Source organism: Dipodomys merriami, unplaced genomic scaffold, assembly GCF_024711535.1.
Source record: "Dipodomys merriami isolate MVZ:Mamm:240054 unplaced genomic scaffold, mDipMer1.0.p SCAF_57, whole genome shotgun sequence".
NCBI classification, from domain to species: domain Eukaryota; kingdom Metazoa; phylum Chordata; class Mammalia; order Rodentia; family Heteromyidae; genus Dipodomys; species Dipodomys merriami.
Window position 1 is genome coordinate 5,401,808 of NW_027206146.1, and position 23,365 is coordinate 5,425,172.

The 23,365-nt window shown below is 54.1% G+C and overlaps 2 protein-coding genes and 1 long non-coding RNA gene across 3 annotated transcripts; 2 read left to right on the forward strand and 1 right to left on the reverse strand.

The window, feature by feature from the left end:
- Positions 1 to 561: 561 nt before the first annotated feature.
- Positions 562 to 10,091, forward strand: Hsd17b14 (hydroxysteroid 17-beta dehydrogenase 14). Its single transcript, XM_070001027.1, has 9 exons — positions 562 to 649; positions 1,064 to 1,102; positions 1,379 to 1,461; positions 1,722 to 1,788; positions 3,281 to 3,372; positions 7,298 to 7,402; positions 7,701 to 7,768; positions 7,885 to 7,981; positions 9,093 to 10,091. The coding sequence occupies exons 1-9, from the start codon at positions 562 to 564 to the stop codon at positions 9,288 to 9,290; spliced, it is 837 nt and encodes a 278-aa protein (XP_069857128.1). The 3' UTR covers positions 9,291 to 10,091.
- A 720-nt stretch (positions 10,092 to 10,811) lies between these two features.
- Positions 10,812 to 15,868, reverse strand: LOC138812823 (uncharacterized). The gene is made up of 2 exons (XR_011367641.1): positions 15,380 to 15,868; positions 10,812 to 12,456 (listed from the first exon to the last, which is right to left on the reverse strand). It is a non-coding gene; the product is annotated as an uncharacterized lncRNA (long non-coding RNA).
- On the forward strand, positions 11,812 to 23,041 carry Bcat2 (branched chain amino acid transaminase 2). The gene is made up of 11 exons (XM_070001026.1): positions 11,812 to 11,867; positions 16,194 to 16,268; positions 16,497 to 16,700; positions 19,421 to 19,531; positions 19,614 to 19,733; positions 20,135 to 20,298; positions 21,043 to 21,185; positions 21,301 to 21,386; positions 21,521 to 21,661; positions 21,732 to 21,806; positions 22,616 to 23,041. Exons 1-11 carry the CDS (start codon positions 11,844 to 11,846, stop codon positions 22,652 to 22,654), a joined length of 1,182 nt encoding a protein of 393 aa, XP_069857127.1. The 5' UTR covers positions 11,812 to 11,843; the 3' UTR covers positions 22,655 to 23,041.
- The last annotated feature ends 324 nt before the right edge of the window (positions 23,042 to 23,365 follow it).

A 23,365-nucleotide genomic window follows, 5' to 3' on the forward strand; every position in this document is an offset into this window, starting at 1 on the left:
CACTCTGGGTGCTAAGGAGGCGTGCACGGCCTCCACCTGTGGTCCGAGTGGGCGTGGCATCTGTGGTCAAAGATTGATTCCCTCCCCACCTCCCCACCGCTGTCTAAATTTGGATTAAAACTTTGAACTTTTACTCAGAAACTTTGTTTGTTTGGGGATGTGCTCCTGGGTGGTAACGCTGGAGGCCTGGATGTCGGTGTGCTGAGGGAATTAAGACTCAGGTCTGAAGAAAGAGCGAGGGAGGGTCCTGAAGTGGGATCTGAGAGAGGAAGGGATGGATAACTGCAATCCTTATTTGAGGGAGGAGGCTGGGGTCTGGACCACCCCCTCTCCCGGGTCTGAGGGAGGAGGCTGGGGTCTGGATCCCTGGGTCTGAGGAATGAGGACTGGGATCTGGACCCCTGGGTCTGAAGAAGATTGGAACTTCGACCCTGGGCATCTCAGAAGAAAGGTCTGGGGCCCCACTTCCAGGTCTCTGGCCATCCTTGCAACATCCCCAGGGCTGGCTTCTAGAAACCAGCTCTACCGGACTTGGGAGGCTGAGAGTCTCGGCGGAGTGGAATGGCTGCAGGAGGGCGCTACGCGGGGAAGGTGGTGCTGGTGACCGGGGGCGGCCGCGGCATCGGAGCGGGGATCGTCCGGGCCTTTGGTGAGTTTGGGGGGAAGGGGTCTGTTGGAGGGGGGGAGCAGGGGAAGGGGCAGAGACTCCTCAGCCGGGGAGGAAGGGCTGCGGGGATGGCCCAGGGCGAGGCCTGGTTGCTATAGCTACGAAGGACAGGTTTGGGACTTTATTTCCTGCGTGTTTGCGGTGGGTTTTCTCAAGCCCCATGGATGTGGGCTGTACCGCTCCCCCCCCATCCAAGCGGGGACCTGGATGAGCTGGGCCAGGGAGGGGGGAGGTGCGGGAAGGCTCTGCCCTTTGTCCCGGGACCATCATGAGACTGAGGTCACGAGTGGAGGCCGAGGTCGGCTCTGCTGTGGGTGGCCACGAGGGGGCAGCAGAGGCCGGGAAGGAGGAATGGGGAGGGGGAGAGGTTAAACACCTGTTCTCTTTCTCTTCCAGCCCAGAGTGGGGCCCAGGTGGTGTTCTGTGACAAAGATGGTAAGTGAGGCAGGGACCACTGTCCTCACCCCCACACCACCTCCCTCACACCTACCCAGCCTCCTCACTCAGACCCAGGAGTCTGGGCCCAGCCTCCTCACTCAGACCCAGGGGTCCAGGCCCAGCCTCCTCCCTCAGACCCAGGAGTCCAGGCCCAGCCTCCTCCCTCAGACTCAGGGGTCCAGGCCCTAATTCTCCTCCCTCAGACCCGGGGTCTAGACCTCAGCATCCTCCTTTGGACATGGCAGTCCAGGCCCTGCTCATCCCTCCCTGCAGAGTCAGGAAGCCAGGCCCTGGTTCGGGAACTTCCTGAAACGGTCTTCATCCCGTGTGATGTGACCCGGGAGGAAGAGGTGGAGGTGAGCACAAGTTCTGCCCCTGTTCTCTCCCCATCTGTAGTGAACACTCGCACTTTCTAGCTTACTTCTGCCTGGAGTTTGCACACGTATCCCTGCACCTCTCTTTTCTCTCCAGACTCAGTTGTACCTTCTCCTCCTCAGTGTCCTTTCCCTGGGTCTGTTTCTCTCTCTTTTTCTGTCCTACTCTGGGGTTCTGCTTCTTCTTCAGGCAGACGCCCCTCACCCCAGCTCCTCACAGGTTGATTCTTTCCTCACCTCAGACCCTTATTGCTGATACCATCCGTCTATTCGGCCGCCTGGATTGTGTGGTTAACAACGCTGGCTACCGTGAGTTGTGCATGTGGGGTGGTGGATGGGCCTGCGATGCTGGGATCACAAGCAGGAGCCACCTACTGCCACCTGCCACATGCCAGCCCTCCTCCTTCTCCTCCTCTCCTACTCCTCTTCCTCTTCTCCTCTTCCTTCTCCTTCCTCTTCTTTCTTCCTCCTTCTTCCTCTTCTTCCTTGGTCCTGGGGCTTGAACTCAGGGCCTGGGTACTGTCCCTGAGCCTCTTTGTGTTCAAGGCTAGTGCTCTACTACTTGAGCCACAGCACCACTTCTTTCTGGCTTTTTTGAGTAGTTTAGTGGGAATAAGAGTCTCACAGGGACTTTTCTGCCTGGACTGGCTTCAAACTATCATCCTAAGATCTCAGCTCCTGAGTAGCTAGGATTACAACATGAGCCACTGGCACCTGGCCAGCCCTCTCTTCTTATTGCTGGTCTTTTTGTTCCTTGCTCACTTCTCCCTCCCAATCTGTTTACTTAGCAAACACATGTACAGTCCTTACTAAGTGTCAGGGACAAATATTTTTTTTAATTGTGAAAATACCGTATATAGGGGTTACATTTAGATAGGCAAGATAATGAGTACATTTCTTATCAAGCATTTTTGCCTCCTCCTTTGTTTCCCCTTCCCATCCCTTCTCATCTCCCACCCCTCTACTCCCCCTTTGCCTCCCCCCACCCCCAGGTACAAATATTGTCTTGAAATTTAGAAGCCTAAACCAGGCATGGTGAGTGATGCACACCTATAATTCCAGCATTCAGAAGGCTGAGGCAGGAGGATCATGAGTTCAAGGCTAGCCTGGGCTACTATCAGATTCTTGTTTTTTGGTCTGTCATGGGGCTTGAACTCTGGGCCTGGCCTGTCCCTCAGCTCTTCAGCTCAAGGCAAGCCCTTTATCACTTGAACTACAGTGCCATTTCTGGTTTTCTGGTGGTTTATTGGAGATAAGAGACTCATGGACTTTCCTGCCTGGGCTGGCTCTGAATTGGATCCTCAGATCTCAGCCTCCTGAGTAGCTAGGATGATAGGTGTGAGCGCTATCAGACTCTTATCTCAAAAAAAAAAAAAAAATCAGAGGTTGGGAATGTGGCTTAGTGGTAGAGTGCTTGCCTAGTATGCATGAAGCCCTGGGCTCAATTCCTCAGTACCACATAAACAGAAAAAGCCTGGAAGTGTTACTGTGGCTCAAGTGATAGACCACTAGCCTTGAGCAAAAGAAGATTAGGGACAGTGCCCAGGCCCTGAGTTCAAGCCCCAGGACTGGCAAAAAAAAAAAAAAAATTCAAAGCCCAAGATGAGATGTTATCTCATATTGCAAGTTGAGAAAGAAAAGGAAGCACAGAGAAATGACTTACGCCAGAGTCACGACATGGGAAGTGGCAGGGCTGAGATTGGAACCCTAGTCTTTCATTAGGAGCTACTTAATACCCTTCCTTGACATGTCCCTCTCCCTTCCTGCCCACAGGCCTCTCCTCTGTCCTCTCTCCCCTTAGATCCACCCCCTCAGTGGCCTGAGGAGACTTCAGCCCAGGGCTTCAGGCAACTGTTGGAGCTGAACCTGTTAGCTGCTTACACATTGGCCAAGGTGAGGGCTGGAGCCGTCTTTGTCTAAGAGCAGAATTTTTGTGCTTGTGTTTGTTTTTCTCCCTGTTCTGCAAGGACCCTGTTTTTGTTGCTTGTTTTTTTTTTTTTTTTTTCCAGTCCTGGTGCTTGAACTCAGCTTTGGCACTGTCTCTGAGCTTCTTTTTTTCTTTTTTTGTCGGTCCTGGGCTTGAACTCTGGGCCTGGGCGCTGTCCCTCAGCTCTTCAGCTCAAGGCTAGCGTTCTACCACCTGAGCCACAGCGCCACTTCTGGTTTTCTGGTAGTTCATTGGAGATAAGAGCCTCACAGACATTCCTGCCCAGATTGGCTTTGAACTATGATCTTCAGATCTCAACCACCTGAGTAGCTAGGATTACAGGTGTGAGCCACCATTGGCCAGCTGTCTAAGCTTCTTTTGGTCAAGGCTAGCACTCTACCACTTGAGCCACAGCACCACTTTCAGCTTTTTCTGTGTATGTGGTACTGAGGAATCGAACCCAGGAATTCATGCATGCTAGGCAAGCACTTTATCACTAAGCCACATTCCCAGCCCCAGGACTGTTTTTGTAGACAGAATACAACCCCCTCCATCCAGGACAATCTGACTGAATAGCTGTAGGACATGACCTTTCTTAGGTTCTTCCAAGACCTTCCAAACTGGTGTAGAGATGACAGAAGGCTGGGGTGGGGTCTCAGCTATCCAGGAAGTCAGTGGCAGGCAGTGGATAGCTATTTTTATTTTTATTTAGTTTTTGGATGTGTGTGCAAGTCCTGCAGCTTGAACTCAGAGCTGTGGTACTGTCTTTGAGCTTTCTTTGCTCAAGGTCGGCACTCTACCACTTGAGCCACAGCTCCCCTCCTGGCTTTTTGTTGATTAATTGGAGCTAAGAGTCTCATGAACTTACCTGCCTGGACTGACTTTGAACCTTGGTTCTAACATCTCAGTCTCTTGAGTAGCTGGGATTACAGGTGTGAGCCACCAGCACCTGGCTTTTTTTTTTTTTTAATTTTTTAATCCTTTTGGTGGTACTGGGATTTGAACTCAGTTCTAGGCAGACATTCTACCACTGGAGTTACACACCTACTTAATCCATGCCCATTCAAGCCACAGCCCCATATCCTCTGAAATGGTTTACTCTGTGGCACTCAGAGTATATACAGGAAGGCAGAAAGAATTGTATATTGAATCAGCACAAGGCCCTTGTTTCTAGCCAGGCATTGGTAGCTCACGCCTGTAGTTCTAGCTGCTTGGGAGGCTGAGATCTGAGGATCCTGGTTCAAAAACATCCTGAGTAGAAATGTCCCATCCGCCTCAGTTCTCTGCCACTTCTTTTTTTGGGAGGGGGTCCTGTCCTGGGGCCTGAACTCTGGGCTTGGGCACTGTCCCTCAGCTCAAGGGTAGTGCTCTACCACTTGAGCCACAGCGCCACTTTCGGCTTTTTTCTTTTTGCTTATGTGGTGCTGAAGAATCAAACCCAGGGCCTCACGGATGCAAGGCAAGCGCTGTACCACTGAGCCACCTTCCCAGTCCATCTCTGCCACTTCTTACTTGCAGCACTGTACAAGTCACTAACCTTGCCTGTGAGCCCATTTTCACACCTGTGAAATGGTCTGGTGTGGGTTGGCAGCCCACAGCATTGTGCTGGGGATGGAAGGAGACAAAGGTGCACCTCCCTGCAGCCCTTCTGCCATACCTGACACAGGGTTTTCTGTTGCTGTTTTTTTCAATCAGACCCAACATATCTTAAGATCTCCAAGTTCACATTGGGAAAATCGAAAGTGGGAGGGAAGAGGTGAGGTTACTGTTGAACTCTGAGTGGGAGGGAGGAGAGCGTAAAAGTAGGGCATAGGATGTCAGGTATAAGAAAGAGTGTGCAGAGCCAGGTGCTGGTGGCTTATGCATGTCACCCTAGCTACTCAGGAGGCTGAGATCTGAGGATCACGGTTCAAAGCCAGCCCAGGCAGGAAAGTCTATGAGACTCTTATCTCCAATAAAACATCAGAAAATTGGAAGTGGGGGCTGGGAAAGTGGCTCAGTGGTAGAATGCTTGCCTTGCATGCCTGAGGCCCTGGGTTCGATTCCTCAGCACCACATAAGCAAAAAGAAAAAAAGCCGGAAGTGGTGCTGTGGCTCAAGTGGTAGAGCGCTAGCCTTGAGCTGAAGAGCTGAGGGACAGCGCCAAGGCCCAGAGTTCAAGCCCCATGACTGGACCCAAAAAAAAAAAAAAAAGAAAAAAAAGAAAAGAAAATTGGAAGTGGCACCGAGGCTCAAGAGGTAGAGCACTTGCCTTGAGTTGAAGAGCACAGGAACAGCGCCGAGTTCAAGCCCCACGTCTGACAAAAAAAAAAAAAAAAGAAAAAGAAAAAGAAAAAAGAAAGAGTGTGCCCTGGGGAAGGAGGGAGGGAAGGGAGGAAGGGAGGAAAGAAGGAAGAAGGAAGGAAGGAAGGAAGGAAGGAAGAAGAAAGGAAGGAAGGAAGGAAGAAGGGAAGAAGGGAAGAAGGAAGGAAGGAAGGAAGGAAGGAGGGAGGGAACCTGCTACATATCTGGTCCCATTCTCAGCTGTTTATAAATCTATTAGCTCATTTAATCTTCAGGACATTGAGCAGATGAGGGTCACTGACATCTGACTGGGCCAAAAGCCACAGACAAATGAGGATTTCCTCCAGCAGGGGGTGGTCTTGATGGCTAACATAACTGGAGCATGAGTGGGCCATACTGGCCATGTTGGCACTGGAGCTCTCTGCTCCCCTGGAATCCCTGCACCTTGTCTTCCTGATTCATTCCCATCATCCTGGAAGCCCACCCAGCTGGAAAACCAGGGACAGTGGTGGAGGTGGAGGGTTAGCCCTTTAAATCTCCACAGCCACCCTGTTGGGGCTCAGAACAGTACTGGGACAGCTAGCTCAGGAGCCTAAGGCAAGCCATCCAAGGAAGGGAAGGATTTGGGTTATCCCAAATCAGATGAGGTAAAAGAATACACCCCCACATCACAGCCCCACCCCTAGGTAGGGCAAGGGCCTCGGGGGAACTGCCCTGGAGAAGCTGGGAAAAGGGGCGCATTTCATGAAATCCTCTACATCTCGAACGTTTCTGGCTCAATGTGGCTTGGAGTTAGAATAACAGCCAACAGGGCTGGGAAGGTGGCTTAGTGGTAGAGCACTTGCCTTGCATGCCTGAGGCCCTGGGTTCGATTCCTCAGCACCACATAAGCAAAAAGAAAAAAGCCGGAAGTGGTGCTGTGGCTCAACTGGTAGAGCGCTAGCCTTGAGCTGAAGAGCTGAGGGACAGCGCTGAGGCCCAGAGTTCAGGCCCCACGTCTGACCAAAAGAAAGGAGGGAAGGAAGAATGAAAGAAAGGAAAATGAAAGAAAGAAAGGAAGGAAAGGAAAGAAACCCAGAGACAGAACAAGGGACAGTGATCCAGAAAGAGGAAGAGAGACACCCAAAGAAATAGAGAGGGAGGGGCTGGGAAGGTGGCTCAGTGGTAGAGCACTTGCCTTGCATGCTTGAGGCCCTGGGTTCGATTCCTCAGCACCACATAAGAAAAAAGCTGGAAGTGGCGCTGTGGCTCAAGTGGTAGAGTGCTAGCCTTGAGCTAAAGAGCTGAGGGACAGCGCCCAGGCCCAGAGTTCAGGCCCCACGACCGGAACCCCCCCCAAAAAAAGAAATAGAGAGGGACAGGGGAATGGTAATAAGAGAGACACCCCTAGTTCACACAAGGACAGATTCCCTAAGGGCTGAGACCCAGAGACTGGCAACACAGAAAAGTGCTGGATGTTGTCCCTAACAACTAGGAACAAGAGCAGGGGGGCAGCGTTGCTCCAGAGGACAGCGTGTTTGTGGGTGCATCATACCCTGGCCTCCCAGCTCTGCCTCTCCCACCTGGGGGCTGACCCCCCTCCCCCATTTTCTCCCCCACTGTCCCCAGCTTGCCCTCCCTCACCTGCGGCAGAGCCAGGGCAACATCATCAACATCTCCAGCTTGGTTGGGGCCATTGGTCAGTCTCAGGCGGTTCCTTATGTGGCAACCAAGGTAGGCCAGCCTGGGCTCCTTCCTGTCCTGTCCCTCCTGGGAGGGGGCGTAGGGGGAATTCAGCCTAGACTTGAACTCCAGCCTGGGAGAGTTCTACCCCCAGCTCTCTGATTCAGCCTCAGGCCAAATCTGTCATAGCCCAGTGACAGGAGCACATTGTGCTAAGTTGTTCCCTAGAGACAGCCTGGAACAGCTGACCAAGGCCTAGGCCGGGGCAGGACAGGGTCATCTGGATGCCCCGATGGTGCCTGCTGGCTGGCAGGTGAGGATGGGAGGGGCCTGGCTGTTTTCTCTCCAGGGAGCTGTAACCGCCATGACCAAAGCCTTGGCCTTGGATGAGAGCCAATATGGCGTCCGTGTCAACTGGTGAGTTGCTCTAGCTAGGCGGCGAGTTCCCTGGGGGAGCAGGGAAGCTTGATAGTGAGCCCAAGAGGGATTCAGTGCGGGCAGACCTCTCTGAGCCCCTTTCCCTTTCACCCTAGTATTTCTCCAGGAAACATCTGGACCCCACTTTGGGAGGAGCTGGCAGCATCAACCCCAGACCCTGGGGCAACAATCCGAGAGGGCACCATGGCCCAAGTAGGAGTGTGGGCCAGGGCTGGGTAGAGTGGAGCAAGGTTTGGGGGTGTTATGGTCAAGCTGGGGCTCTTCTTCCTTCCTCCCTCCCTCCTTTTCCTTTCTTCCTTCCTCCCTCCCTTCCTTTCTTCCTTTCTCTTTCTTTCTTTCTTTCTTTCTTTCCTTCTTTCTTTCTTTCTTTCTTTCTTTCTTTCTTTCTTTCTTTCTTTCTTTCTTTCTTCTTTCTTTCTTTCTTTCTTTCTTTCTTTCTTTCTTTCTTTCTTTCTTTCTTTCTTTCTTTCTTTCTGCCTTTCCTTCCTTCCTTTCTTTCTTCCTTTTCCTCCCTCCCTCCTTTTCCTTCCTTCCTTCTTTCCTTCTTTCCTTCTTTCTTTCCCAGTCCTAGGGCTTGAACCCTGGGCCTGGGCTCTGTCTTGCTCAAGGCTAGGATTGTACCACTTGAACCATAGCACCACTTCTGGCTTTTTCTGACTAGTTCAGTGGAAATTAGAGTCTCGGATTTTCCTACTTGGGCTGGCCTTGAACCATGATCCTCAGATCTCAGCCTCCTGAGTAGCTAGGATCACCGACATGAGCCACCAGTGCCTGGCTTTTCTTTCCTTCTTTCCTTCCTTCTTTCTCTGTCTCTGTCTTTGTCTCTGTATCTCTTACTGGCAATTGGACCTGAGGCCTCCACCTTGCTAAGCAAAAGTGCTACCACAAGAACCACCACACGGGGTTGGGAAGGTGGCTCAGTGGTAGAGCACTTGCCTTGCATGCATGAGGCCCTGGGTTCGATTCCTCAGCACCACATAAGCAAAAAGAAAAAAGTTGGAAGTGGCGTTGTAGCTCAAGTGGTAGAGCGCTAGCCTTGAGCTGAAGAGCTGAGGGACAGTGCCCAGGCCCAGAGTTCAGGCCCACAACTGGACCCCCCCCCCAAAAAAAAGAGCCACCACACACCAGCCCTTTTGTTTGTATTCTATTTTGGCCTTAAGATACAATGTAACTGTGTCCTAGCTGATCTGTAAACTCTATATTGTCCTGCCTCTCCTTGGTCAGTAGCCAGTATGACAGGCATGTAAGACAATACCCAGCTTTGGGGTAATTCTCTTGACTATTTCTTCCCTTCTCTCTCCAGCCCCTGGGCCGCATGGGCCAGCCTGCTGAGGTGGGGGCTGCAGCTGTGTTTCTGGCCTCTGAAGCCAGCTTCTGCACAGGCGTGGAACTCCTGGTGACTGGTGGGGCAGAGCTGGGGTATGGGTGGAAAGCCAGCCACAGAACCCCTGTGGCTGACCCCATCCTCCCTTCCTCATCTCCCACATTGCCACCTACTTAGACCTCTCCCTGCTTCACCTATCCCAACCCAAACTCCAACCTGTACCACCTGCCTCGCACAGCCAGCCCCAGCGCACTCTGTACCAGATCACCCTGCAGGCAATTTGCAAGTCAGGCATGTAGGTCACACTGTAATACCAACAGTGCGAAAGCCAGGGCAAGAGAACCTTGAATCACAGGTCAACCTGGGCTATACCTTGAGACCTTGTTAAAAAGCAAACAGAAGCCAGGTGTCGGTGGCTCACGCCTGCCATCCTAGCTATTCAGGAAGCTGAGATCTGAGGATTGTGACTTGAAGGCAGCCTCCGCAGAAGTCCTTCAGACTCTTATCTCCAATTAGACACACATCTGGAGGGGAGCTTTGGCTCAAGTGGTAGACCGATAGCCAGAGCTTCCAGGCCCAGGGTTCAAGCCTTGGGACCAAGCCCACAAAACAAACAAAATCAATTTGTAGTCTGGATGTCTTTTATTTCCTTGTTTATACAAGCCTGGCCACCCCAGAATTCCATCCTTCTGCCTGCAGGCCTTCCGACCTGTCCCCAGGTTGCTAACACCTGCCTTCGATGGAGCAGCACCTGGGCCCTAATTAAAAGGCCCACAGGAGAGAGTAAATGAAGTGCTAATGGCACATAATGGTCCTTGGGGAGAGGGAGCGTTTGGCTTTCCTTGCCAGTGAAGCAAAAATGGCACAAAGGAGATAGGACTGGCACAACATGTGCCCAGGAGAGCGGGGCAGCGTGGGGTGTGGAGTCATTTGAGTCCAAGGGAGAAGGGGAGAAGGGGAGAAGGGGTGGGGCTCAGGCGAGGGGAACACCCGGGCAGGGGCGTGGCGGACCCCGGATTTCCCCAAATGGGGCTAGGCTCCCGCTCCACTGCAGGCCTGCAGCGAGAGGGGGTGGGGTGGGGCCGCGGGGCCCGCAGCTGATTGGTCGCAGCGGGGGTGTGTGCGGCAGCCGCTGATTGGCCCCGGCGGGGGCGGAGCCCCTGGGATCCGCCCCACCGCTGCTGGAGGGAGGAGCGGGAGGAGGAGGGGGAGGAGGGAAGGAAGCTGGACTCCGGATGGGAGCGAGTCCTGGTGTGGCTACTGTGGTCAGTAGCTGGTGTGTTTGTATATTTGTTTGTTTGGAGCCCAGGCTGGCCTCCAAATCGGCAGTCTTTTCGCCTCCTGAGTGCTGGTACTACAGGAATGATCCGCCAGCCGGGCACCGGTGGCTCACACCTGTCATCCTAGCCACTCAGGAGACTGAGATCTGAGGATCGCGGTTCAGAGCCAGCCCCGGGCAGGAGTAAAGTCCGTGAGACTCCTGTGAACCACCTGAAAACCGGGAGTGGTGCCGTGGCTCAAGTGGTAGAGCGCTCGCCTTGAGCTGAAGAGCTCAGGACAGCTCCCAGGCGCAGAGTTCGAGCCCCACGACTGACACCCCCCCCCAAAAAAATACCTTCGGGCTTTACTGATTAAAGAGAATGTAACAGAGGATGGTGAATCCTTGTGTGATTAGCTCTAAAAAAAAAACAACAAAAAACACACCTACTGTGTACCTTTATTTTTTAGTCAATTTGTAGCTCAGACTCCTCACTGGTAAACCTCCAATCCTTTTGCTCCAGCCTACAGAGTGAGGTGGGCACCTGCACATCCATCTACAGAGATCTTCTTGTTAGTAAAAACAAACAAAACAAACTCAATTATCCAACTATCTCCTGGCTGCAGAGAAGCTCCTCCTTTACTCCGACTCACCTGGCCCCTGGGAGGCTTTTCTACCACTTCTGTTTGTTTATGCAGCACTGACTCCATAGAGCTTTTCCATATTTCCTTTTTTTGTGGAAGGAGGAAGGCTGAGGACCAGAGCTTTCTGATCCTTGCCTCTATCTCCTCTGACCTCGACCCGTGGGGTAGGGAAAATGCATTTATACAAAACCTTCTGCAAGTCGGGCACCTATGGCTCACACCGGTCATCATGGCTACTCAGGAGGCTGAGATCTGAGGATCACGGTTCAAAACCAGCCTGAGCTGGAAAGTCCAGGAGACTCTAATCTCCAGTGACTCACCAAAAAGCCTGAAGTGGAGCTCTGGCTCACGTGGTAGAGCACCAGCTTTGAGTGAAAAAAGCTCAGGGACAGCGCCCAGGCCCTAAGTTCATTAAAAAAAATTAAATAAAATTTTAAATCAAGGATTGGCACACAAATGCAAACAAAAACCCTCTGCAAGGATCCTGCGGGAGCAGGGAGGGAGGGAGGATTGTATTTCAGGGCTGGCCTCTAAGGCGCATGCTCTCTGCACAAGACCCCCCCCCTCCCTCCCGCGGGAGGCGTCGGGGGTGGGGGTGGGGGTTGCCAGCTGGAATTGGATTCCTGGGGTGTGTGTGGGGGGGGCAGCAGCCATTTTGCGTGGGGGGGGGAAGGAAGGGAGGGGCGTGAGAGGGCGACAGACGAGATTGACGCGGCGCAGGGGGCGTGTTGTGATGTGGGGCGGGGCCTGGGCGGGGCGGGGCCGGAACCTCTTTTTCTCCCCCCCATGCCGCGCCCCCGGCCGGCACTGTTACTCGGCGCACCCATCATGGCCGCAGCCGCACTGGGGCAGGTGGGTTCGCAGCCTCGCGCTGCAGGGCTGGGGGGACCCCGGGGAGAGGTGCACTTCCGGGAGGACCCCTGGCGCGGAGCCCTTCCGGCCTGGCGCGGCTTCCCTCCCTGGTCCTGGGGTTCCCGTGCGGGGCGCCTTGGAAAGAAAGCAGCACCAGCAGGCTTTCAGGAACTCGGGGGGAGGGTGGGCGCAAACGGGGTGCAGGAGGCAGCTGGTGGGCAGGGGGTGCCCTGGCCGGAGAGGGAGAAGGGGGAAACACGAGGGAGGCTGTTATGAGAGAGGGTTGGGGTGCGGAGGCTGAAGTTTAGGCGCTTGCTGACCAGTCACCCCCTGAAGGAGCTGGGGAAAGGGGGAACCCCTGATGTGTCGGGGTTGGAATGGGATGAAGGCCAGTCGGAATTGGACCCAAGGCCCCACTGGAACTAAAGCCAGAGCGAGACAGACCCGGGGTCTTCCCGAAGTGGGCGCGTCTGGGTGAGGAATGGAGGCAGCTTCTCTCTGTTAGGGAGGGAGGATCTCCAAGCGAGGCCGGCACGGTCTGTGCTTACCGATAAGAGCTCCAACAGCCCAGCATGCCGCAGCTCAGGATCTTTCCAGAAAAAGAAAAAAAAAAGTTTCTAAGTGAAAAAAGAAATCTTTGGGTGGTTACAGTCTTGACAGGTGCCACATATAACCTTGAGCAAACTGTTTCCTGTTCCCTTTGTTCTTGACTTTAAAAAAATGTTTTATTTGAGTTTCTTATCGAAGGCTGACAAAGAACAGCACAGCAGACTCTTATTTTTTACCCGATGTGAGCCGGGGATGGGTGTTGGACTAGGTAAAAACTGAGGCACTGGGAAATTGGTGGTGACAGACCTGAGCTTGTAGAGGGAGGTCCTGAGAAAGACATTTCCCCCTTGCAATAGTCTGGGAAGGAGTCCTGAGTTAGAGTGGGCCCAGCACTGGGCTCCTGGGTTTGATAGGGACATAGCTTTGCAGGGACTTGGCTAGGTGTACTTGAGGTTAGTTATTGGATCTGAAAGAGGAAACTCGGGGATCTAGATTACAGAAAGTGGAGGGCAGGGACAGTCTTGAGCTGCGGTGAGACAAGACTTAGCTTTATGTGAACAGTCCTGATTGATTGCAGGGACCAATATGGAGTAATAATGTGCAAAGTCTCCGACTGCCATAGGTCTGTAATGGACATAGTTCTGCAATACAAAGGAGACAATTGTATGTGTGACTGAGTCACTCCTAGGTCACTGGGACAATTGGCTGTGACACGATTTGGACTGGGCTGGGGACTTACCTAAGCTGTGATGTGAGGACAGGTAACTTCCACAGAGACACTCGTGGTTTTCCACAGTGCCATTCTTTTTTCTTCCTTTTTTAATCGTCAGTCCTGGGGCTTGGACTCAGGGCCTGCACACCGATCCTGAGCTTTTGTGCTCAGGCTGGCATTCTACCATCTGAGCCCCAATCTCACTTCTGGCTTTTTGCTGGTTAATTGAAGATTTAAGAGTCTCATGGACTTTCCTGTTCAGGTTCGATTTGAACCAAATCTCAGCCTTCCTTCTGAACCAAACCTCATCCTCAAATCTCAGCATCTTGAGTAGCTAGGATGAGAGATGTACGCCATTGGTGCCTGGCTTGATGGTGGCATTCTTGGACTGTGTTAGGCACAGCAATCCTGGGCTGTACTTGACACAGCGCCCCCTCCTGTTCAGTCTCCTCCTCTACATCATTTAAATAACTTTAGTCCTTCACCCCCACCCCCACCCCCACCCCAGCTTTTTTTTTTTTTTTTTTTTTTTTTTGCCAGTCCTGGGGATTGAACTCAGGGCCTAGGCACTGTCCCTGAGCTTCTTTTGCTTAAGGCTAGCACTCTACCACTCGAGCCATAGCGCCACTTCTGCCTTTTTCTGCTTATGTGGTACTGAGGAATCAAACCCAGGGCTTCATGCACACAAGGCAAGAACTCTACCAATAAGCCACCTTCCCAGCCCCTCACCCTTCATCTTAATAACCCACCTGCCAGCCAGGCATCTCCTTAGGAAGATTGGAGTGTGAGATGGCTGTTCTCTTGAGCCTATAGGGGACCCCAGGTCTTAGAGAAATGTCCCCCAGGAGGGTGAAAGTGCCTTTTCTATTGTTATCAGGACTCTGTGGCCAATGTGAGACTTAGACTCTTAGACTTAGACAACTTCTCTTTTTCCCTATGGATGTGATTTTTTTTTTTGTCGGTCATGGGGCTTGAACTCTGGGCCTGGGTGCTGTTCCTGTGCTCTTCAGTTCAAGGCAAGCGCTCTACCGCTTGAGCCACAGCACCACTTCCGGTTTTCTAGTGGTTTATTGGAAATAAGAGTCTCACAGACTTTCCTGCCCGGGCTGGCAGCCTCCTGAGTAGCTAGGATTACAGGTGTGAGCCACCAGCACCCAGCTGGATGTGGTGTTTTTCTGTCTCTCCTCTGTCTTGTCTTTTCTTTTTTCTTTTCTTTCTTTCTTTATTGCCAGTTGTGGGGCTTGAACTCAGGGCCTGGGTGCTGTCCCTGAGCTCTTCAGATCAAGGCTAGTACTTTACCACTTCAGCCACAGCACCACTTCTGGCTTTTTCTAAGTGGTACTGAGGAATCAAACCCAGAGCCTCATGCATGCAAGGCAAGCACTCTACCACTGAGCGACCTTCCCAGTCCCCGGATGCCTCTTTCTAACCATTAGTTAGGACAACTTACCTCCTCGTTCTCTAATCTCCCACCCCAAGTTCCATCTCTGAGGACTGGTTAGTCTCTGTCTATTTCTCTCCCTTTTTCTGTCCTAGCTTTCTAGCTTTATCCTGTTCTCTCTCTCTCTCTCTCTCTCTCTCTCTCTCTCTCTGTCTCTCTCTCTCTCTCTCTCTCCCTCCCTCTCCCTCCTGTCCTCTCTCTCCCTCCTCTCCCTCCTCTCTCTCCCTCCCTCCCTCCCTTCTCTCTCTCTTCCCCCCTTCTCTCTCTCTTTCTCTCTCTCTCCCCTTGGTTGTAAGATTCGAACTCTGCCTGGGCGCTGTCTCCGAGCCTCTTTGTACTCAAGTACTCAAGGCAAGCTCTCTACCACTTGAGTCATAGCACCACTTCTGGTTTTCTGGTGCATAATTGGAGATAAGAATTTCACGGACTTTCCTGCCCAGGCTGGCTTTAAACCGTGATCCTCAGATCTCAGCCTCCTGAATACCTAGGATTACAGGCATGAGCCACTGGCGCCGTCCATTTCTGTCTCTTTTCTTCTCATTGGTCCATGACCCAGTCTCTGGCTTATTCATTGATTTATTCTCTGCCCTCCCCCACCCTCAGTTGCTCTTCTTCGAGCCACCTCCCGCCTTCTTGCTTGGCACAAGGTGCTGTCCCCTCCAGTGCAGAAACATGGCTGCCAGGCTGGGCAAGCTCCTTATAACCATGTTGAGTGCCAGCATTGATTTCCCCAGAGGCCCTCAGGCAGCACGCCATGAAATTCTCAGTTTATGAAACTCCGGCACCCCAACTCACTTCTCTGTCACTCACCTATGGACCAGCAGCCTCTGTGGTTCCCCCTACTCCAGGTGACCGGCAGGAGTGGCCAGGCCTCCCTTGTCCCTCCACCCCACAGCTCAGCTACCTTCCCATGGGGCTGGAGAGACAGATATCCTGAGGTTAAAGGCCATCTAGACTACTGGGACTAAGGGAAGAGGCTGCGGCCTATATCCTGTGGTCTGAGGGAGGAGGCTGGGGCTTAAGTCTGAGGGAAGAAGGTTGAATCTAGATCCCTGGGTCTGAGAGAGGTCTGAACCCCTGGGCCTCAGGGAGCTATAGTGGGGTGTGGATACGCCTGGGTCTGAGGGAGGAGGCCGGGATTTGGAGCCCTGGGTTTGAGAGAATAGATGTTGGGGGCTCAGAGCTGGGTGGGGAGGCCATGCTTCTTAGGTCTCCCACTTTCTTAACAGCTGTTGGGGCTTGGGTACCCCCCACCCCCAAATCAGCCCGGAGAGCCCTTCTCTTACCTCCTGCCTTCCCTCGTGGCCTTCTGGTCTGAGCTCTTCCCAGGCTGGGACAAAGTTCCCCAGGTGGGGTGGGAGGCGCCTGTGTGCGACTTTGCCCCCGTGGGGAGGGAGGGCAGCCTGGGGCTGACTCAGCTCTCTCTAGGAATGCTTCTCCTGGGATGGGGCGGGGGGGTGGGGGTGGCAGGCACCCCGCCAGGGCCAGATGCCCAGTCTGGAGCACACTGGGAGTGCACCAAAGCCCAAGGGACCACACTACCACGAGGTGCAGCCACGGGCTGGCTGGAGCCCAGCTGGCCCCAATGGGGTCATAACCCTTGGCATTTCTTTCCCCACACCAGGTCTGGGCCCGGAAATTGCTTCCTGTCCCAAGGCTTCTTTGTGGTGCAAGCAGATATGCCTCCTCCAACTTTAAGGTAAAAGGAAGGTGGAGGGCTGGGCCTGGCCCCCTGGAAATTAGGGTTGGCAGTTGGATTGGGGCATCTTCAAACCTCTACTGCCCAGATGCAAAGGTGGGTGGGAAAACATTGTCAGTGGATTTCCCAGAGGCCTCTTTGGTTCCATGCTCCTGCAGGCTCCTGGGAGTTGTAGTTTTCCAAGTGTAGCCAGCTTCCAGGACTCAGAGGTTCCCTGTGTTTTCTCAGGCTGCAGACCTGCAGGTGCTCAGGACGGAGGAGCCGCAGAAGAAGCCCAGTCCCAGCGAGCCGCTGGCTTTTGGGAAGACGTTCACTGACCACATGCTGATGGTGGAGTGGAGTGGAGACCAAGGCTGGAGCCAGCCCCGCATCCAGCCCTTCCAGAACCTTCTGCTACATCCTGCCTGCTCTGCCCTCCACTACTCTCTGCAGGTGGCTGACCCCTGACCCCTGTCTCTATATGCATCTCCTCCTTTATCTATCTCTTGCTGGGTTTGTCCCCCAACTGTGTTTTTCCCTGTATCACCTTTCTGTGTGTTTATCATGGGCTTCCAAGATGATCTTCCCCTGCTCCAGTTGCTATACTGGGTAATGCGGGTGATGCTCTCTAGCTGGGCCAATGTTTACTTGTGCTTCCATTGTAACTCCCTGTGCTCCATGCCCTGATGAGGTAGTTGGGATAACAGAAGAGACCTTGGTCTAGCTTAGAAACAAGTGTGTCTGGGCATGGTGCACAACCGTAATCTCAGCAACCCAGGAAACAAAGCCAGCTCAGAGGCCAGCCTATCTAGTGAGTGAAATCCCAGGTCAAAGTTTAAGCCCAATATGGTGGGAAATGGGATCCATACCAGCTTCTCAGGAGGCAGAGAGGTAGGAGGAGGATTGGGTCTCAGGCTGGCCTTGGCAAATGCACAAGGCCCTGTTGGAAAAACAAACTAAGAGCAGGAGAGCTGAGAATTCAGTTCAAGTGGTAAAGCCACGTGTGTAGCATGTGAGAGGCCCTGGGTTCCATCTCTAGTCCTGGAAAACTGAAAAGAAAAAGAGAAGAGGGGGAGAAGGGCTCCGGCATTTGAGGATTTCAGTCAGCAAGCCAGGGAACTAGCAGCAGAACTGAGTGGATTTGGGAGAGATTGTGTAGTCAGGGGATGACAGAGAAGAGGAGACAGGAGGTCCTCAGGGCCCCAGGGGACTGAGGGACTGGACTTTGTCCAAGTTTGCCCACTGAGAGCCAGGGAAGAGTCTGAGCAAGGGGAAGGGCCAGCAAGCTGGACTTGAAGGACCAGAGGGCAGGCTGAGGTGAAGATCCAGTTAGGATGGGATAAGGAGGTTTGAGCCCAAGGCCAGAGCTTTGGGGATTATCCATAAAAAATGGATAACTCATCGGGGCACCGGTGGCTCATGCCTGTAATCCTAGCTACTCAGGAGGCTGAGATCTGAAGCTCATGGTTCAAAGCCAGCACAGGCAGGAAAGTCCATGAAACACTTATCTCCAATAAACAACCAGAAAACCAGAAGTGGCACTGTAGCTCAAGTGGTAGAGCACTCGCCTTGAGCTGAAGAGTTGAGGGACAGCATCCAAGCCCAGAGTTCAAGCCCCAGGACCAAAAAAAAAATATATATATATATATATATGAATAACTCATCTTTTTTTTTTTTTTTCCTGGTCCTGGGGCTTGAACTCAGGACCTGGGTCCCTGAGCCTCATTGTGCTCAAGGCTAGCACTCTACCCCTTGAGCCACAGCCACTTCTGGATTTTCCTGAATTGTTTATTGGAGATAAAAGTTTCTTCTGGCCTAGTGTTGGTGGCTTATACCTGTCTTCCTAGCTACTCAGGAGGCTGAGATCTGAGGATCATGGTTCAAAGCCAGCCCGGGCAGGAAAGTCCATGAGACTGTTATCTCCAATAAACCACCAGAGAACTCAGGATGATTTTGAACCGTGATCCTCAGATCTCAGCCTCTGGAGTAGCTAGGATTACAAGTGTGAGTCACCAGCCAGCTAGGTAACCTATTTCAGTGTAACACTGCAAGACATTATTAGGCAATCTTGTATTGTTGTATACTTGTTTCTAAGCCTGAGGGATTATAAAGTGTTGCAATAAATAAACTGTTGCTCAGATTACTTTTTTTAAGTGCAAGTGTATCGATCTGCCCAGTTTACAAAACTATTAAATCAAAAGGGTTGTAATCTGGCTGGGAAGGTGGCTCAGTGGTAGAGTGCTTGCCTTGCATGCATGAGGCCCTGGGTTCGATTCCTCAGCACCACATAAGTAAAAAGAAAAAAGCCGGAAGTGGCGCTGTGGCTCAAGTGGTAGAGTGCTAGCCTTGAGCTAAAGAGCTGAGGGACAGCGCCCAGGCCCAGAGTTCAAGCCCCACAACCGGACCAAAAAAAAACAAAAACAAAAAAAAGGGTTGTAATCTTGTAACTATGAAAGGTGTTGATTGCCACATTGTCTTAAAAAAATTTTTTTTGCTGGTCCTGGGGTTTAGGGCCTAGGTGCTGTCTCTGATTTTTGCTCAGGGCTAGCACTCTACTACTTGGGCCACAGTGCCATTTCCAGCTTTTTTTGGGGGGGGGTCAGTCGTGGGGCTTGAACTCTGGGCCTGGGCACTGTCCCTCAGCTCTTCATCTCAAGGCTAGCGCTCTGCCACTTGAGCCACAGCACCACTTCTGGCTCTTTCTGTTTATGTGGTGCTGAGGAATCGAACCTAAGGCCTCATACATGCAAGGCAAGCGCTCTACCACTGAGCCACCTTCCCAGCCCCATTTCCAGCTTTTCTATGTAGTTTATTGGAGATAAGCGTCTGTCCAGGCTGGCTAGGATTACATGTGTGAGCCACCAGCACCTGACTTTTATTATTATATTTTGGGGGAGTCTTGGAGATTGAACTCCAGACCTCATGCTTGGTACGCAGTTACTCTACTACTTGAGCCACTGGCTCTCTTGACCATGCTGCTTTCTGTCCTTTATAATCTCCCTCTGTGTCTCAGTCAGTATGTCTCCCTTTGAGCGACTGACTGCCTCCTTCTCTCTTCCCAGCTCTGTGTGCATCTCTCCCTCTGTATCTGTCTCTCTGTTCTGATGTCTCACCTCCTGTGGCACCGTGGTGGGGACTCTGAGCACTGAAACCTGCACCCCTCTGTGCCGCAGATCTTCGAGGGCATGAAGGCCTTCAAAAGCCAGGATCAGCAGGTGCGGCTCTTCCGACCATGGCTCAACATGGACCGGATGCTGCGCTCGGCCCAGCGCCTCTGCCTGCCGGTAAGCGGCCTGGACAGCCAGGGAGGAGGGCAGGGGTGGAAATGGCCACCCAGCCCTCTGACTCCTGTGGAATCCCTCCCAGACTTTTGACAAGGGAGAGCTGCTCGAATGCATCCGCCGGCTCATCGAAGTGGACAAGGACTGGGTTCCTGAGGCGGCCGGCACCAGCCTCTACGTGCGGCCCGTGCTCATCGGGAACCAGGTGGGTGCTCCTCCCCCCTGGGCTGGAGGCCTGGACCCCTGGGTCTGAGGGAGGCGGCTGGGGCCTGGACCCCTGGGTCTGAGGAAGGAGGCTGGGGCCTGGACCCCTGGGTCTGAGGGAGGAAGCTGGGGCCTGGACCCCTGGGTGTGAGGGAGAAGGCTGGGGCCTGGACCCCTGGGTGTGAGGGAGGAGGCTGGGCCTGGTCCCTGGGTCTGAGGGAGGAGGCTAGGGCCTGGACCCCTGGGTCTGAGGGAGGAGACTGGGGCCTGGACCCCTGGGTCTGAGGGAGGAGGCTGGGGCCTGGTCCCTTGGTCTGAGGGAGGAGGCTAGGGCCTGGACCCCTGGGTCTGAGGGATGAGGCTGTACCTGGTCCCCTGATGTAGCTTCTCTGTCCCTCGCAGCCCTCGCTGGGGGTTGGTGTGGCCAGTGAAGCCCTCCTGTACGTCATTCTTTGCCCTGTCAGCTCCTACTTTCCTGGAGATGCCATGACCCCCGTCTCCCTCCTGGCTGACCCAACCTACATCCGTGCCTGGGTGGGCGGGGTCGGCGACTACAAGCTAGGGGGGTAAGTAGCACCCCAGTGTCTGAGTCACAGGGTAGTGTGTCCCAGTGTGGAGACCACCATGGGTGGGCAGCTTACCTCAGTGCTGAAGTCCCTAGCTCCAGGGTGTTTGCTCAGGGCTCAGAGCTGGATCCTGTGCCTGCCCCCCAATGCCTGAGGAGGGTGGAGTCTTTACCTGTAGACCAGTGGGCTTATTAGTAGGAGGAGCTGAGGGGTCAGTGGAAATGTAGGCTTGGCCCTTGGATGCCTCCAGAAAGGCTATTTCCCCTTTGCAAGAATCAGCACTTTGGGTCACCCAGACTGGGCCATGTTCCCCATGCCAGCCTTCTACAGTAGCTTCCGTGGGGCTGGTGTCTCGGAGATGGTTTTGCAAACCAGTAGGGCAGCTGGTCAAGGGGAGCAGGAGAGGAAGATGGTCCCAGCAGAGACACTGCAGTACACGTGTTAGTCTGAGATGCGAAGACAGATGAAGAGGGACATAGCAGCCAGCACATGCACTTTGAGCTTGGTACCACTGGAGCCTGAGCCCCAAGCCCTTTGGTTCCTATTTTGGTTTTGCCGTAGGATCTCTTTCCTGAGTAGTTGGGATGATAGGCATGTGCCACCATGCCCAGCCCACAGCAGAATAATAGCTAAGGATTCCATCCTAGGGTGGCTGGGAAGGGGCAGGGTGAGCTCTGGTCTGGAGCCCCTTCTAGGGCCACATTGAGGACAGGGGTCTAGTGTGACTAGGCTGCCCTCTTCCAGGAATTATGGGCCCACTGTGCTGGTACAGCAGGAGGCGCAGAAGAAGGGCTGTGAACAGGTCCTGTGGCTGTATGGACCTGACCAGCAGCTCACGGAAGTGGGCACCATGAACATCTTTGTCTACTGGACCCACGAGGATGGGGGTGAGCGAAAGTGGGTGCTTCCTCCCCTCCTGGCAGGCTTCAGGGGACCTGGAAGGTGGGGGGGGGACATAGCCTTCAGGGCATGCAATAACCCTGTCCTGTACCCCTGACCTAGTGCTGGAGCTCCTGACACCCCCGCTGGACAGCGTCATCCTGCCTGGTGTGGTCAGACAGAGTCTGCTGGACCTGGCTCGGTCCTGGGTATAGCCCTGGGCTCCACAGGATGGGTGCGGGGGGGGGGGAGGAGGAGGCTGGGCACACTGGCCCCGTCCCTCTTCTCTCAGGGTCTGGAGTGGGGAGGGACATGCAGAACGGGGTCTCTGGCCGTCCTGCAGGGTGAGTTCCGCGTGGTGGAGCGCAAGATCACCATGAAGGAGCTGCTGCGGGCGCTGGAGGAGGGCCGCGTGCGGGAGGTCTTTGGCTCGGGCACAGCCTGTCAGGTCTGCCCGGTGCATGGGATCCTCTACGAAGGCCAGGTGAGGTGGACAGCCATTGGGGGTGGGAGACGAAGGGGGGCGCCCGTCTTCATGGCCCCTTCTTCTCCAGAAACTCCACATTCCCACCATGGAAAACGGGCCTGAGCTGGCCCTGCGCTTCCAGAAGGAGCTCAGAGCCATTCAGGTGAGGTGCTGGGGGGGGGGGGGATGGGCGGGAGTGAAAGGTCATGGGCCCCAACATGAACATGAATCCCAACATGAATCCTCCTGGTGGCCTGGAGGCCCTGGGCTGAGTAGGCTATCCATGAGTTCCTGTGGCCTGGAACGCCAGCCACAAAGAGCCGTGTCTTGTGCGCTGGAATCTGCCTGCGCCCCTGCTTGAGCTTGGGAAGCCTTCTTCCCATGAGCCTCTGGGACCCCTGCTGTACAGGTGGGAGCATCTCTTTTCCATGAGCCTCCCGGGCCCCTGGTGTGCAGGTGGAAGCATCCTCTTCCCATGAGCCTCTGGTGCTGATGGCGATGGAGGGAACCGCCCAGGCCACCGAAAGGCAGCCTCCCGGGATCCGTTTGGCGTTCCCGGCCTGGCTCCTGGCAGCTGAGCCCAGGAACGGCTCCAGCGCCAGCCCCTGGAGGCTTTGCAGTTCTCCCTAGTCCGGAGAGCTCGTCTCCAACCTCGGGCTCCTTCCCAGCCACGCACCTGGACTGGCTGCCTTCGCTCTGCTTCTCGCCAACCAGGCTGTCTTAACTTTTTGTCTAAGAGTCTCCGGGGTTTTAAATAATCCCTGTCTCCAGAACTCCTAATAATTCCTGTCTTTAAACTAAGTGGGCGCCGCTGCCTGGACAACTCCCTTCCCGGGGCGTGGCGGCAGCGTTCAGGGAGTTGGACTACATTTCCCATGAGGTCCCGGGGCACAGCACCATGTTGGCCCATGGTGCCCCGAGGCCTGCTGGGAGTTGTAGTGCGGCTCACTTCCGGTTTCCATTGTCTCGCAGTACGGAACAAATGCCCACGAGTGGATTCTTCAGGTGTGACACCCGCCTTCCCCCCCCCCCCCAGCCCCCCGGAGCCGCACCCCCACCAGCCTCAAGATCCAGAGACCTGTAGCGCCGAGCCCCGCCCGCCCGCCTGCCTCCCACTCCTCAAGTGCAATAAGAAGGCCGGGCCGGCACGCCGGCTGTGTAGCGCCCCCACTGGGGCCGGGAACGGCACGCCGGCTCTCTAGCGCCCCCGCGTGGCCTCCACACTCCCAACGCCAAAGGGCCAGACCTGGTGGCTTGGACCTCAGCCCGCGTCCTCCGCTGGGGGCCGAGGACGCGCCTGGGCCGCAACTCATCTCCGTTCTCAGGCCGGACCCCCGCTGTTGCCGGTTTCGGTTTTTTTTGTTTTTGTTTTTTGAAATAAAATGCCAAAGAACAAGACGTGAGCTGTGCTCTGTGTGCTCCGCTCAGTGTCTCTGTGCTCCTACATAGAAATCCTGCTCTTGATCCTTTCATTTTCAAGGTACTACAACCTGCCGTGCGCCGGTGGCTCCCGCCTGTCATCCTAGTGACTCAGGAGGCTGGGATCTGAGGCTCCAGATTCAAAGCCAGCCCGGGCAGCGAAAGTCCGGGAGACTCTGATCTCCAATGAACCACCAGAAAGCCGGAAGTGGCCTTGTGGCTCAAGTGGTAGAGCGCTCGCCAAGAGCTGAGGGACAGCGCCCAGGCCCAGAGTTCAAGACCCAAAACCAGAAAAACAAGCCC

What these genes read in the sequence shown, in the direction of transcription:
- Hsd17b14 (XM_070001027.1), top strand. Translation starts at nt 562, where the DNA reads ATGGCTGCAGGAGGGCGCTACGCGGGGAAGGTGGTGCTGGTGACCGGG. An exon ending in TTCCTTATGTGGCAACCAAG is followed by an intron (nt 7,403 to 7,700) that starts GTAGGCCAGCCT and finishes TTTTCTCTCCAG; the next exon opens with GGAGCTGTAACCGCCATGAC. An exon ending in TATGGCGTCCGTGTCAACTG is followed by an intron (nt 7,769 to 7,884) that starts GTGAGTTGCTCT and finishes CTTTCACCCTAG; the next exon opens with TATTTCTCCAGGAAACATCT.
- Bcat2 (XM_070001026.1), top strand. Translation starts at nt 11,844, where the DNA reads ATGGCCGCAGCCGCACTGGGGCAG. An exon ending in ATGCCTCCTCCAACTTTAAG is followed by an intron (nt 16,269 to 16,496) that starts GTAAAAGGAAGG and finishes GTGTTTTCTCAG; the next exon opens with GCTGCAGACCTGCAGGTGCT. An exon ending in GGCGACTACAAGCTAGGGGG is followed by an intron (nt 20,299 to 21,042) that starts GTAAGTAGCACC and finishes GCCCTCTTCCAG; the next exon opens with GAATTATGGGCCCACTGTGC.